The following is a 14,219-nucleotide window of genomic DNA, read 5'->3' as shown; positions in this document are numbered from 1 at the left end:
GTTGGTTCTTTGAAAAAATAAACAAAGTTGATAAACTCTTAGCCACACTAATAAAGAGAAAGAGAGAGAAAACTCAAATTACTAAAATTTGGAATGAACAAGGAAATATCACTACAGACACAAGTGAAATACAAAACACAATTAGAAGCTATTTTGAAAATATATACTCCAACAAAATAGAAAACCTCGAAGACATCAACAAGTTTTTAGAGACATATGAATTGCCTAAACTGAACCAGGAGGACATACACAACTTAAATAAATCAATTTCAAGCAATGAAATAGAAGAGGTCATCAAAAGCCTACCAACAAAGAAAAGTCTGGAACCAGATGGGTTCTCAGCCGAGTTCTACAAAACCTTTAAAGAAGAGCTCATTCCAATACTCCTCAAAGTATTCCATGAAATAGAAGAGGAGGGAACCTTCCCAATCTCATTATATGAAGCCAATATCACCCTGATACCTAAACCAGACAGAGAAACATCAAGGAAAGAAAATTTCAGACCTATATCCTTAATGAACATTGACGCAAAAATTCTCAACAAAATCTTAGCAAATCGCATACAAAAATATATTAAAAGATAGTGCACCACGATCAAGTGGGTTTTATCCCAGAGATGCAAGGTTGGTTCAACATCCGGAAATCAATAAATGTCATTCACCATACCAATAGACTTAACGTCAAGAATCACATGATTATTTCAATACATGCTGAAAAAGCATTCGATAAAATATAGCATCCCTTCATGCTCAAAACACTAGAAAAAATAGGGATAGTGGGAATATTCATTAACATTGTAAAGGCCATCTACGCTAAGCCCATGGCCAATATCATTCTAAATGGTGAAAAACTGAAAGCATTCCCCCTAAAAACTGGAACAAGGCAGGGATGCCCTCTTTCACCACTTCTATTCAACATAGTCCTTGAAACTAGACAGAGCAATTAGAAAAACCAAAGGCATTAAAGGGATACAAATAGGAAAAGAAGAACTCTGATGGCATGATTATATATTTAGAGGAACCAGGAAATTCCACCAGAAAACTTTTAGAACTCATAAGTGAATTCAGTAAAGTAGCAGGTTACAAGATCAATGCTCATAAATCCACTGCATTTTTATACATAAGTGATAAATCTTCAGAAAGAGTAGTTAGGAAAACTACCCCATTCACAATAACTTCAAAAAAAAAAAAAAAATACTTGGGAATCAATCTCACAAAAGAGGTGAAAGACCTCTACAATGAGAACTACAGAACACTAAAGAAAGAAATTAAAGAAAACCTTAGAAGATGGGAAGATCTCCCATGTTCGTGGATAGGCAGAATTAATATTTTCAAAATGGCCATACTACCAAAAGTGCTATACAGATTCAATGCAATTCCAATTAAAATCCCAATGATGTACCTTACAGAAATAGAGCAAGCAATTATGAAATTCATGTGGAAGAATAAGAAACCCAGAATAGTTAAAGCAATCCTTAGCAGAAAGAGCAAAGCAGGGGGTACCGCAATACCAGATCTTCAACTATACTACAAAGGAATAGTAACAAAAACGGCATGGTATTGGTACCAAAAGAGACAGGTAGATCAATGGTACCGAATAGAGAACACGGACACAAACCCAAATAAATACAATTTTCTCATATTAGACAAAGGGGCCAAAAATATGGCAATGGAGAAAAGATAGCCTCTTCAACAAATGGTGCTGGGAAAACTGGAAAACCATATGCAACAGAATGAAATGAAACCCCTATCTCTCACCCTGCACAAAACTCAACTCAAAATGGATCAAGGACCTCGGAATCAGACCAGAGACCCTGCATCTTATAGAAGAAAAAGTAGGTCTAAACCTTCAACTTGTTGGCTTAGGATCAGACTTCCTTAACAGGACTCCCATAGCACAAGAAATAAAAGCAAGAATCAACCACTGGGATAGATTCAAACTAAAAAGCTTTCTCTCAGCAAAGGAAACTATCAGTAATGTGAAGAGAGAGCCTACAGAGTGGGAGAATATCTTTGCCACTCATACTTCAGATAGAGCACTCATTTCCAGAATATATAAAGAACTCAAAAAGCTCTACACCAAGAATACAAATAACCCAATCAACAAATGGGGTAAGGAAATGAACAGACACTTCACAGAAGAAGATGTACAAGCAATCAACAGATATATGAAAAAATGTTCAACATCTCTAGTAATAAAAGAAATGCAAATCAAAACTACCCTAAGATTTCACCTCACCCCAATTAGAATGGCGATTATCAAGAACACAAGCAACAATAGGTGTTGGTGAGGATGTGGGGAAAAAGGTACACTCATACATTGCTGGTGGGGTTGCAAATTAGTGCAGCCACTCTGGAAAGCAGTGTGGAGATTCCTTAGAAAATTTGGAATGGACCCCCCATTTGACCCAGCTATCCCACTCCTCAGCCTATACCCAAAGGACTTAAAAGTAGAATACTACAATGATACAGCCACATCAATGTTCATAGCTGCTCAATTCACAATAGCCAGATTGTGGAACCAACCTAGATGCCCTTCAATTGATGAATGGATAAAGAAACTGTGGTATATATATACAATGGAATATTACTCAGCCATAAAGAATGATAAAATTATGGCATTTGCAGGCAAATGGATGAAATTGGAGAATATCATGCTAAGTGAGATAAGCCAATCTCTAAAAACCAAAGGAAGAATGATCTCACTGATAAGCGGATGAGGACGTATAATGGGGGGTGGGAGGGGTTAGTGTTAGGGTTAGGGTTAGGTTTAGGGTTAGGGTTAAGGAGGGTGGCAAGAATGGAGGAAGGAAGGACTGTATAGAGGGAAAAGAGGGGTGGAGGGGTGGGGGCAAGGAAAAAAATAACAGAATGAATCAAACAACATTACCCCATGTAAATTTATGATTATACAAATGGTATGCTGTTACTCCATGCACAAATAGAGAAACAACATGTATCACATTTGTTTACAATAAAAAAAGTACCAAATACAAAAATGAAAAAAAAGCAAACTGAGACACAATAAAAATTTAATGAGTTTAAAAAAAAAGAATACCCTTTTTCCCTGAGGAAATTGTTGATGAAGTACGAAAGGTTGGCGAGGGTGCACCTAGAAGTAGGAAGTTTCCTTTTATGACTATTTAGCACCAGACCTTGGTTTTCCCCAAGGCGCACTGGACTCTCTCCTCTGCCTTCTGACTATTTGCTTTCTGACTGACTCATCTGATGGTGTCTAAATTAAGTATCTTTTTGTAAAAACAAAATATTTTGTTAGGCTAGAAGTAGCCAGGGCATAAAAGAATCTTCTAGGAATCGTAACAAATTGCACTACTTACTTAGTTGCCTACGAAATGTGGTTAGATTGATAAAGCTGCAAGAGAAAGGGAAACTCTCCACAGGCCTAGATCAAAAAGAAGGCCAATGATGTATTGCTTCCTTCCATAGATATCTGACATGGGGGATTGGTTACCATGAAAGTGTGTTGGGGACTGGAAAGTGGTGACTGTTGCTAAGAGTAGATGTCATGGGTGAAGATGAAGAAGAAAGAAAGTTCTAGGACTTTTTGGCAAAAACGCTTCACATGTTGGGCCTGTTGTGGAAGACTGGGCACCAATTCTGTGAGAAAGAAAGTAGCTGACTCACTCCTCTCAGCTCTGGCTGTAGAGGGAAGATGAAAGCAGAGACACTGAGTGCAGTAGACTAGACACAAAAGGAAAATTAAAGGGCCTCGTGCAGTGACTTTCACATAGCCACCACTTGGCAAAACAGCCGTGACTGGGAGACTGCCAATTTTTAAGGTTTTTTGTTTTTGTTTTTGTTTTTTATTTTTTATATGATGCTTGTTGGACAGTAGCACAAACTGGTGGCAGAGGCTGAATAAAGCCAGAGTGTCTGTGTTTGGATTTCTGGTCTACCTCTTGCTAGTCAATTTGGTTCTGAGAGAACCGCATAGCTTCTCTCTGCTGTGGTTTGGTCAGCTGTGAAATGGGGATTATAATAACAGCAATCGCCTATGAGTATAGTGAGAATTAAATGACTTAAACATAGAAAGGCCTTAGAACAGTGCCTGGAATAGGGTCTGAGCTCTATAGGTACTGGCTACTATTACTCTCAGACAGAATAAGGTAATACTTCTCACTCAAAGCAGGGCATCCCAACTGACCCCTACAAGCTACCGTTACGATAAGACAAAAAGTAAGAAGATAAGACGCTCTACAAAATAATAACTTTCTGCACCTACCTTAATTTTTAGCCTTAAATTTCAAAAATTAAGTAGACTTTTATTTGTTTTCACTTGTCATTCCTGAGCATAGGATAATTATTGCCATAGATTGTTAGCAAAAGCAGACAGTCAATCCCCCAGGCGTTTTATTCACATAATGCCTATTTTGAAATGGGATTTGAACGTTGTGAATTTTTTCTTAAAGTTGTCCATCCATTTTCTAATTTAATTTTTCTCACAAAATATATTGGCAGAATAATTAGGTAATCAATAGCATTCAAGTGTCAGTTCCCTTCTAACAATAGGAAGGAATTTAGAACACTATAATTTAACCTGGCTAAAACACCTTAATTTTAAATGTGCCTTAATCTGTCACGTGTAAACTTACTCAGAGATTTGTTTAATTTCTCATCTGATTCTTTATCCTGGCTTCTAATAATGAATTTATTCCTGTTAAGTGATTTTGTTAACAGTAGACAAGGGAAAATGTGTCAGATAATGAAGGGGAAATAGAATTGATCCTTGTTGACCTAGAAGGACTGAGAGTTCTGTGACAGGGTAGGTCTGACAACATTAGAATCATTCTGTAATAAAGAGTGTAAGACAGTGAGTGAATGAATCGCGTAGAAATCAAAATCACGTAGAAATCAAAGAGAGACTGGGTTGTGCTTCTTAAAGATGCCACAAGGGTTAGTCTGGTACACTTCTAATATCTCTTTCAGTGTCATCATTAAATTATTAAAGTTAATAAACATGAAAAATAATGTTTACTTTGCAAAGAATCCAATTTAAAACAATGATATCTCCCTCATAGTTTTAAGATGATAGTAGCATCCAATCTCAGTTCCAAGCCAAAAAAGCAGTAGTTTCACATAAGACCTGTGGGAGATCCCACATTTCCTGACAGTGGGTTTTAGTGAACGTTGCAAAGACCTCTAAACCTTGTGACTCAACAATTCCACTTCCAAGAATTAACTCTAATGATGAATTCCATTGGCACTCCAACACAGGCACATGAAGGAACTTAAATGTTTTTCCCAGTTAAAATGTATAAACAGTGGTCATATTTGAAAAGCTAAATGATAAGCACAGAGGATGCAGTTCAACAGTACAGTATTTACCTAGTATGTTCAAAGCCCTGGGTTTATTCCAAACACCACAAGCAACAACAAGAAAGCTACACAAAAAATTCCTAGAGTCATTATGAATATTGATATCATAGATATGCATATAAATTAATACAGAAGTATGTTCACTATATTTTTTGAATGACAAAACACACTATAAACTATACTGTCTCCATTTTTATAATGTTAAAATTTTTTTATTTTCATAAATATGCTTGGAATGAAGTCTGGAAAGTGAAATGCCTAAATGTTAATAATGGCGTTGCTACACTGATTTCATCTTTTTCTTCTTGCTTGCTAGTAATTTCAAATTTTCCCAGAAAGAAAACATGTTATTTTTACAATATAAAAATATTCTAACTTTATGTTATCTAAATTATGAATCTTATATAAATATTTCTAGATTAAAATGTAATTTTATGTGTCTAAAAATTAAATATTTCTATAATTTAAGAAAAATTCATGTCCACTATGGTTATTTCTTATTGCATCTCTTCATTGCTTTTCTATTTTTCATTTTTTATTTTTTTTTTTATTTTTACAGACTGCATTTTGGTTCATTTGTACACAAATGGGGTACAACTTTTCATTTCTATGGTTTTACACAACGTAGATTCACACTGCTCATGTAATCATACATATACATAGGGTAATGATGTCTGTCTCACTGCACCATCTTTCATACCCCCACACCCTCCCCTCTCTCATTTCCCTCTACATAATATAAAGTTCCTCCATTCTTCTCTTACCCCAGACCCCTCCACCCCCATTATATATCATCATCCACTTATCAGGGAAAACATTCGGCCTTTGGATTTTTTGGTCTTGGCTTATTTCACTTAGCATGATATTCTCCAATTCCATACATTTATCTGCAAATGCCATAATACTATTCTTCTTTATAGCTGAATAATATTCCATTGTGTATATATATCATCTTTTTTAATCAGAATATGATTTTGGTAGAATTTAAGGAAGGAGGAAATCTGTATCTCTGTATCAGCTATTAAATTAGCATTAGGACTTCCTTTTGGTCTTTTAAACTCTATATTCATTTTCATCTCCCCGGGACTTAAATGGAAGAACTCTCTTGATCACCTACCTACTTCTCACATATAATATTATAAAATATGTAAGTGACATGGAAACACAGTGTGAACAAGCAAGAAGATAATATACACCATTTTATCTTAGGCAGTAAATGAGAATAGACCTTTAAATTATTTAATTTTTCCTACATGTTTGATGATTCTTTCATTTTCTATAGTCTTTTTCTTTTTCCTTCCCCATATTTCTTAGTGTTTTCTCCCTTCCTCTAGTCAAGTATACTTTTTCCTGTTTTGTCTCTCTAAACTTCCACACATATTTGTTTTTCCTTCAAATTTTTACATATGGACAATAACTGATGTAATATCCTCCTTGAAGTTATTAATCTGACTAGGTAAAGGGGCATATTCTTCAGAAAACATTTTCTCAGAAAGAAAATTTTTTGATAATCTCTTCAGTGTTGGACAGAAAACTCAAAGGACATGTTTTAGCTGACAATTCCATTGGACTTGTGTTTTCTACATAGGATTCCTGGTCACATTCCTGGGAGAAGTGAGAGAGGCACCTGACAATTCAAGTCTAAAGACACATTTTTAACCATTTTATTTCAATTAGTTTGGTAATTTCTAAAGGACATTCTCTGTACCCTCTCATTTCAATTCCTTCATTTGAATTAGAAAAAAAAACTGGCATTTTTAAATACCAGTTTTGATATATTATTTTGTCCTTTGAAAAAGAAAATACTGTACAACAGAGAAGATTTTGCATCACCTCTGCCCCCTCCTGAGAACCTCCCACAGCCTACAGAAACACCACCTGTGTGAGAAGATTGCTCTTCTGTATGCCCATTAATTGTATCAGAGAACAAAGCTTAGGTTTCAAAAGAAATTTATGAATTGAAAAACATATCAACACTAATTTTCATAAAACAAAGTTCAAAGGATGAATAGGTAGTGAAATAAAATGAGATAGAAATCAAGAAAATAGTAAAACATTTCAAATTACAATTTTCAAATCTAAGGAAAGACAGATAAAAATTTTTAAAAGCACAACTAAGTCTGTCACCAGGAATGGGAAATTAGCATATTGACTGAAATACTCTTAAGCAGGAATCTGTAACACTTGCCTTCACTCTTTCAGGAGTGTGATATGAGGAGAAATAGTGATCTGTTGCCCTGGGGTGACTTTATTTCCTTATCTGCATAATTTATTTGGGTTTGTGGGTAGGGGCATTTTATCTTTCCATTCTCAACACTCTCTGCTTATACAGGTTTTCTTATGTTATATTTCTAAATTGGAAATATCCTTCTGCCTGAAAATAAAATGCCACTTGACATTTCAGCAAGCCACAATTCAAGGAAATGGAAGAACAAATACCAAAGTGTAATTTAGTATAAGAGGATGTTTAAAGAAGATTTTTTTTCTCCTCTATTTAGCTGTCAGCATAATTCTAAAATGTCTTAGAGCAGAATTATTAATTAGGAAGTAAAACATTCCCATGTTCCAAGGTGAGGTGCTAGATTCCTTGTATAGGCCCATTTTGCCAAGGAGAGAGCTCCAAAACTGACTTGTGATGCTTAGGCTATGAGCACCGTAGATATGAGACACACATTAGACATTAACAGGGAGGATTGTGTCAGAGAGAGTTGCAGGTGTGTGCTGAGGCCACTCCCATGAGAGGAGAGGGAAGCTTCCCCCCCCTTATTTCTAGCCTCTATTCCTGTTGACCAGTCAAAGAACATGGTGTACAGCCTCTGGAATAATCGACAGAGAGACATGATGGATTGGTTTCTCATTCAAACCTACAGAAGTCTACAGGTAAACAGTCATGGCCCTATTCAGTAAGGAAGGGATATAGCGGGTGGAACAGTTGGCATAGTGAGGAGGTATGGGTTTCCTAGGAGCCAAGCAGGAACTGTGCAAGAAGGGAAGGATGAGGGAGTTAAAATTAGAAATTATAAACTAAAAAATAAACTGTGGTGCACACAGAAGAACCAAAGAATGCATTTGTTTGAAAATGTGCAATACAGAGGTCCTAAGTGGGACCATCAAAGAACACTCAGCTACTTCCTCTGGTGGGGAGTAAAGGGGAGAGTTAGCTTTGTCCATCTGCCAAGCCAGGAGAGCAGCAATGCCAGCATTCTCCTGCTCTTTCGTCCTCCTTTCATATCCTCAGTGAATGGGAAACTGTGACTAGTGAGCAACAGGAAAGAAGAAAAGACGGTTTTGCTATGGTGTTCAAGATTTAAAAACTGTCAGTAGCATTGAATTGAAATATGGTGAGAATCTGATAGAAGGACTATCTTCTTGTCAGTTCTGAGTAAGTCCTATTTCTTTTCTTATTTGGAATAAGTAATGAATTGAATGTACCAAAACTATTTTTTGTTTGTCTTTATGTCATAGGTGCAAATTATATATCCTTACCAGAATTCTGTTTTATAAATGCACATGTCTATTAGGGGATGTTCCTTTTTATAAACATTTAATAATTCTTTACTCAATTAATACTTAATAACCTTTCAAAGCAGAAAGCATTAGACTGGTAAATTCTATAAAGTATTTGAGGAAGAATGATACCAATTCTATACAATGTATTCCAAAAAATGAAACATTTTGTAACACATTCCATGAAGTCAGCATAACTCTATGCCAAAATCAGACAAAGATAATTCAATAAATGCTACAGCCAGGCACAGTGGCTCACACCTGTAATCCCAGCAACTCAAGAGGCTGAGACAGGAGGATTGCGAGTTCTAAGCCAGCCTCAGCAAAAGTGAGGCACTAAGTAACTCAGTGAAACCCTGTCTCTAAATAAAATATAAAATAGGGCTGGGGTGTAGCTCAGTGGTCAAGTGTCCCTGAGTTAAATCCCAGGTATGTGCCCCCTCCCCCCCCAAAAAAGAAATACTATAGACCATTCTTTCTCATGAACATAATTATAAAAATCTTCAAGGCAATATTAGCAATAAACTCCAGCAATGTATAAAAATAATTATCTACCATATCCAACAGGAATTTATTCAGGTATACAAAGCTGGTTCTCCATTTGAAAATCAATTGATATAATCATTGATAGTAAAGACTTCAGAAGAAAAATCATAAAATCACATTGACAGGTACAGAAAAAAACATTTGTTAGAATCCTATACTCATTCATGATAATAACTATCAGATAACAGAAAAGAAGGAAACTTCCTCAACTTGATAAGGAAAATCTATAAAAGACATTCATCTATCACATTTAATAATGATAAACTATATGGTTTCCCGCTAAGACTAAGACCAAGTAAAAAAAAGAATGTTCCTTTTCACCATGCTGACTCAAAATCATATTGGAAGTCCTAACTAATGCAATAAAATAAAAAAAGGAAATAAGAGTTATACATGTTGGAAAAAAGAAATAAAACTATCTTTGCTTGAAACTGGCATAATTGTCTACATAGAAAATCCCGAAGAGTCAACAAAAAACCTTTTGGAACTCAAAATCTAGCAAGTATTTAGGAAACAGAGTTAATATACCCACCCCAAAATCAATTTCTTTCTTATATACTAGTAATAAATAATTAAAATTTGACATTTAAAATAGATCATTCATATTAGCACCAAAATTGAAATATTCAGTTATAATACATACAAAATACATACAATAGCATCTATGTTAAAAAAAAGTACAAAACTTTAATGAATAAAATCAAAGAACACCTGCAAAAATATAGAAATATTCATGAGAAGAAAGATTTAATATTACCATTTTTCCCATCTGATTTATAGATTCAACATAATCTTAATCATAATTCTAGACAATTACTTTGGGTTATCAACAAATTGACTAAACTTTATTTTAACACATAAAAGACCACAATATCCAACAGAGTATTGAAGAAGGGAAAAGTAGAAGGATTAAAAAATACCACTTCACTTACTATAAAGCTACAGCAATCAAGACTGTAGTATCTTGAAAGAACAGAGAGATTAATGTAATAGAAGAGAGCCCAGAAGTACCCATAAATACTGTGAACTGATTATTAATAATCATATTACACATAATCGCCAAAGTGTAGAAGCAATCAAGATGCCTGTCAATGGTGAATCAATAAACAAATTGTGATACATCCATATGATTAAATTTTATTCAGTGATAAAAAGGAAATGAGCTATTGTATTGAGTTAGAAACTTTAAATGCATATTACTAAGTGAAAGAAGTTAACTTAAAAATGCTACATACTATATGACTCCAATTATATGAATTCTGAAATAGGTAAAGAAGATAATAAATTATCAATGATTGGAGGATGTGAGGAAGGATGGGTAAGTGTAACATGAAACATTTTTAGAGCAGCAAAAATTTTCTGCTCTGATACTGTTATGGTGGGTATATTGACATGATGTTTTTGTGAAAGTCAGTAGAACTGTAAAAAATAAACAGTGAGCCCTAGTGTAAACCATGGATTTTAAAGTGCAATATCAGTATTTATTCGCCAAGTGTAACAAATGTACCATTCTAGTACAAGACATTGTGTGTGTGTGTGTGTGTGTGTGTGTGTGTGTGTGTGTGTGTGTGTGGTGGCAGGAGGGTTATTTCTATTTTTTTTTTCCTTTCTGTGACATTTTTCTATAAACCTAAAAAATTAAATATTAATATAAACATATGGTAGAAATTCCAATTGTGTAGAAGAAAATAGAATAAATAAAATATCCTCTCAAAATGAATCCATTGTTTAGTATTGAATGTGAAATTATGAGAGCATGGGTTAATGAGAATCTAGGAAACAAAAAATGATACTGAAATTGCCTGGCATTAGGGAGCAAATGGTAGGTAAGAATGGAAACTTGCAGAGGAATGTGAAGAGGAGAAAAGTCTGAGCAAGGTAGAAAGGCCAGAAGCTTTAAAGAGGGAGACAGCTAACATTCAGTTAAACTCTTAGAACTTCTTTTATACGAACCCCTGTGCACTTTACCAAAACCAGGAGTAAGATATGATGTTCTGAGACACAGATAGACTGTTGAGAGAGAGAGAGAGAGAGTATATGTGTGTTAGAAATGCAGGTATATATTGTTTTTGAGGAAAGGGGCTAATTTCCACAATTAAGATGATGATGGATAAAAATAAAAGACTATAAAAATAAAAGACTAGAAGACACTGAATATAAATCAAGAGTGCAATGAAGGCAAGAATAGCCCTAAGAACATAAACCCACTCCCACATACTAAGCCCCCAAATTTCAGAGAAATCTGGAGGTGGAGGTGGTCATCGGACAGCCACAGAAGCACAGAAGGAAGTTTGGACCAACTTTATCTTTTCTGTTCTCCATTCTAGTTGACATCTGGGTAATGCTTAAAATTGCTTACTTGTATGTTGAGTCATCTTTGTTTTTCTTGTTAAGTAGAGAATATTTTGTTGGGTCTAAACATGATTCCTCTTTATAAAACAAAGGTTTTGCTCTCATACCTTCTTTTTGAGTTTCACTTTCCATTAAATCAGTATCTCTTTTAGGAAGAGAAAGACAGTTGTCAATATGCCAATGCTTTGCCTAAAAAAAAAAAAAAAAAAAAAAAAAATCAACAAGTAAGTCTATTTTATTTTTATAAAATATATTTTCATCTAATATTTTTATGTATTTACTATGTATGAGATTACTAATTGATGTACTGGGAACACAAACAAACAGAAAATGACTTTGACATGACTCCTATCTACAGGAGCTTACAATCTTAGGAGGAGTTGAAACATGTTATGTTAATAAAGGCAGAAGATGACATACGTTATAACAAGGAAACAGAATTTGCTGAAAAGTCAATAATAAACTAAAAAAAAATTATAGACATTTTCACTTTACAACCTTAAATAGCAAACTGTGTATTTATTAAGAACTAAAATAAAACTTTAAATGAAAAATTGCCAGAATTAGAATTAATTTTTCCACAACTACTTTCTTTGCATACTACTTCCTAAAAAGTCTTCAAAAGTATTAATTTTTTCCCAGAAAAAAATGTATTACATAATAGTTTTCACATATCAGATTTTGCCTACAATTCTTTTTTCTTTTTATCTGCATTTTATTCATTTTTTTTTAAATTTTATTTGTTGTAATTAGTTCTACATGACAGTAGATAAAAATGTGGTACATATATATGTATATATATATATACATGATGAAATATTACTCAGTTTTAAAAAAGAATAAAATTATGGCATTTGCTGGTAAATGGATGCAGTTGAAGAATATCATGCTAAGTGAAAAAAAGCCAAACCCTAAAAAGCAAAGGCTGAATGTTTTCTCTGATATGCGGAAGCTAATACACAATAAGGAGGGTAGAGGGGAGTGAAGGGAGGGGAAGGGGGATGGGGGTAGGAGAGGTAGTAAGTAGAGTGAAACAGACATTATTATCTCATGTACATATATGCCTACAATTCTTAATATGCACCCATCTAGCAAAAGTTTCACACTGAAAATCTATTTTATATTTTAAATATAAGACCAATTTCATTATCTTGTATCAATTCACATCGTATACACAGGAATGTACCATCGAACATTATCTGTGTGCTAGAAGAAAAGCACTGGGAATTCCAAGGATATTTGACCAGCTTTCAAACTGATCAGTTTGTCTCAAGCATTTGTAAAGTAAAAAGCCTATAAGGGCCAGGAAGATAATGTCAAATGTCAAATGATCTTCATATAATAAGTGGATAATAAATAGCAAATTAATGGGCTGGAGTTGTGGCTCTGTGGTAAAGCACTCACCTAGCATGTGTGAGGCACTGGGTTCAATTCTCAGCGCCATGTAAAAAACTAAAATAAAAGATATTGTGTCTATCTACAATCAAAAATATTTAAAAAATAAATAGCAAGTTAAATTTGACTTCTGCGTTTACAAGCAATAAGGAAGAGTAGGAACTACACTGAATTTCAAAGTGTGTCTCATGTAAAAGAGGCTGTGATAATATGGAAATAGTCGCACTGTGTCCTCCAAGAGTTCATGTGGTAGCAGTTTGGACCCTAGTGTGGTGATATTGAGATAGAGTGTTGAACCTTTAAGAAAGAGTCTAGTGGGAGGTCTTTATTGTTGGTGGCATGCCTTTGGAAGAGACTAATTCTTGTGGCAAATTCTTGTCTTGCAAAGTAAGCCTACAATTCCTTACTGTCTTTTCAGCTGACTTTCCCAGCTCTCTGGCTCCCTACCCCACCCACCATGTGATCGCTCTGTCTCACAGTGGCTCCAGCCACTCTGATGCCATCTTCCATGAAGTTATGAAGCCAGGGCCCTTGTCAAAATCATGCTGTTTTAACTTTCAACCTCCAAAACAGTGAGCTTAATAAACCACTCTTCTTTGAAAATTACCTAACTTCAGATATGTCATTTTAATAACAGAAAGCAGACTAATTCAGGGGTCATAATAACTCTCAGGGAGTGACATATGCTCTTTCTCAAGAGATCTTTATCTTTATAAGAAATCACTTAATGTTTAATTCAAATATCAAACACTAAGTGAGCAGGCACGACCAAAGTCCCTGGCTGTAAAATCAATCTGATGAGGAGAGTTACCAGATAAACTCTGCCCAGCACAACGGCAGTTAGTGCTGAAGGAAGGGCACTAAAGAATTGCTGGCATCATCTAATTACTTCTTATCCCATAATCATCTGCCAGCTTCCTGGGATAAATGTGTATTCAAGGATAAATCATCGTCACCCTGTTTCCTCAGCTCTAGAAATAGCCATACCACAGCACTTACTTTTAAAAATCTCACTTGAAAACTAGCCAAAGATCAATAGCTATGTTATAAAAGCAATTCAATGTTATTTTTTAAATCTTTTTT

General features: G+C 34.7%; 1 protein-coding gene across 5 annotated transcripts in view; it reads right to left on the bottom strand.

Annotated features, from left to right (window-relative positions):
• The window catches only part of WDR49 (WD repeat domain 49), a 133,323-nt gene that overhangs the window by 24,049 nt on the left and 95,055 nt on the right, over window positions 1-14,219 (bottom strand). For all 5 annotated transcript variants that reach the window (XM_079156380.1, XM_079156383.1, XM_079156382.1 and 2 more), the window contains one exon: window positions 11,749-11,930. In XM_079156380.1, coding sequence (XP_079012506.1) covers window positions 11,749-11,930 — 182 coding nt within the window. The remainder of the gene's footprint in view (window positions 1-11,748; window positions 11,931-14,219) is intronic.

The sequence above is a fragment of the Sciurus vulgaris genome (assembly GCF_902686455.1).
Source record: "Sciurus vulgaris genome assembly, chromosome: 10".
Classification (NCBI taxonomy): domain Eukaryota; kingdom Metazoa; phylum Chordata; class Mammalia; order Rodentia; family Sciuridae; genus Sciurus; species Sciurus vulgaris.
Note: the sequence above shows the minus strand (reverse complement) of the source record. Positions and strands in the feature narration are given on the sequence as shown.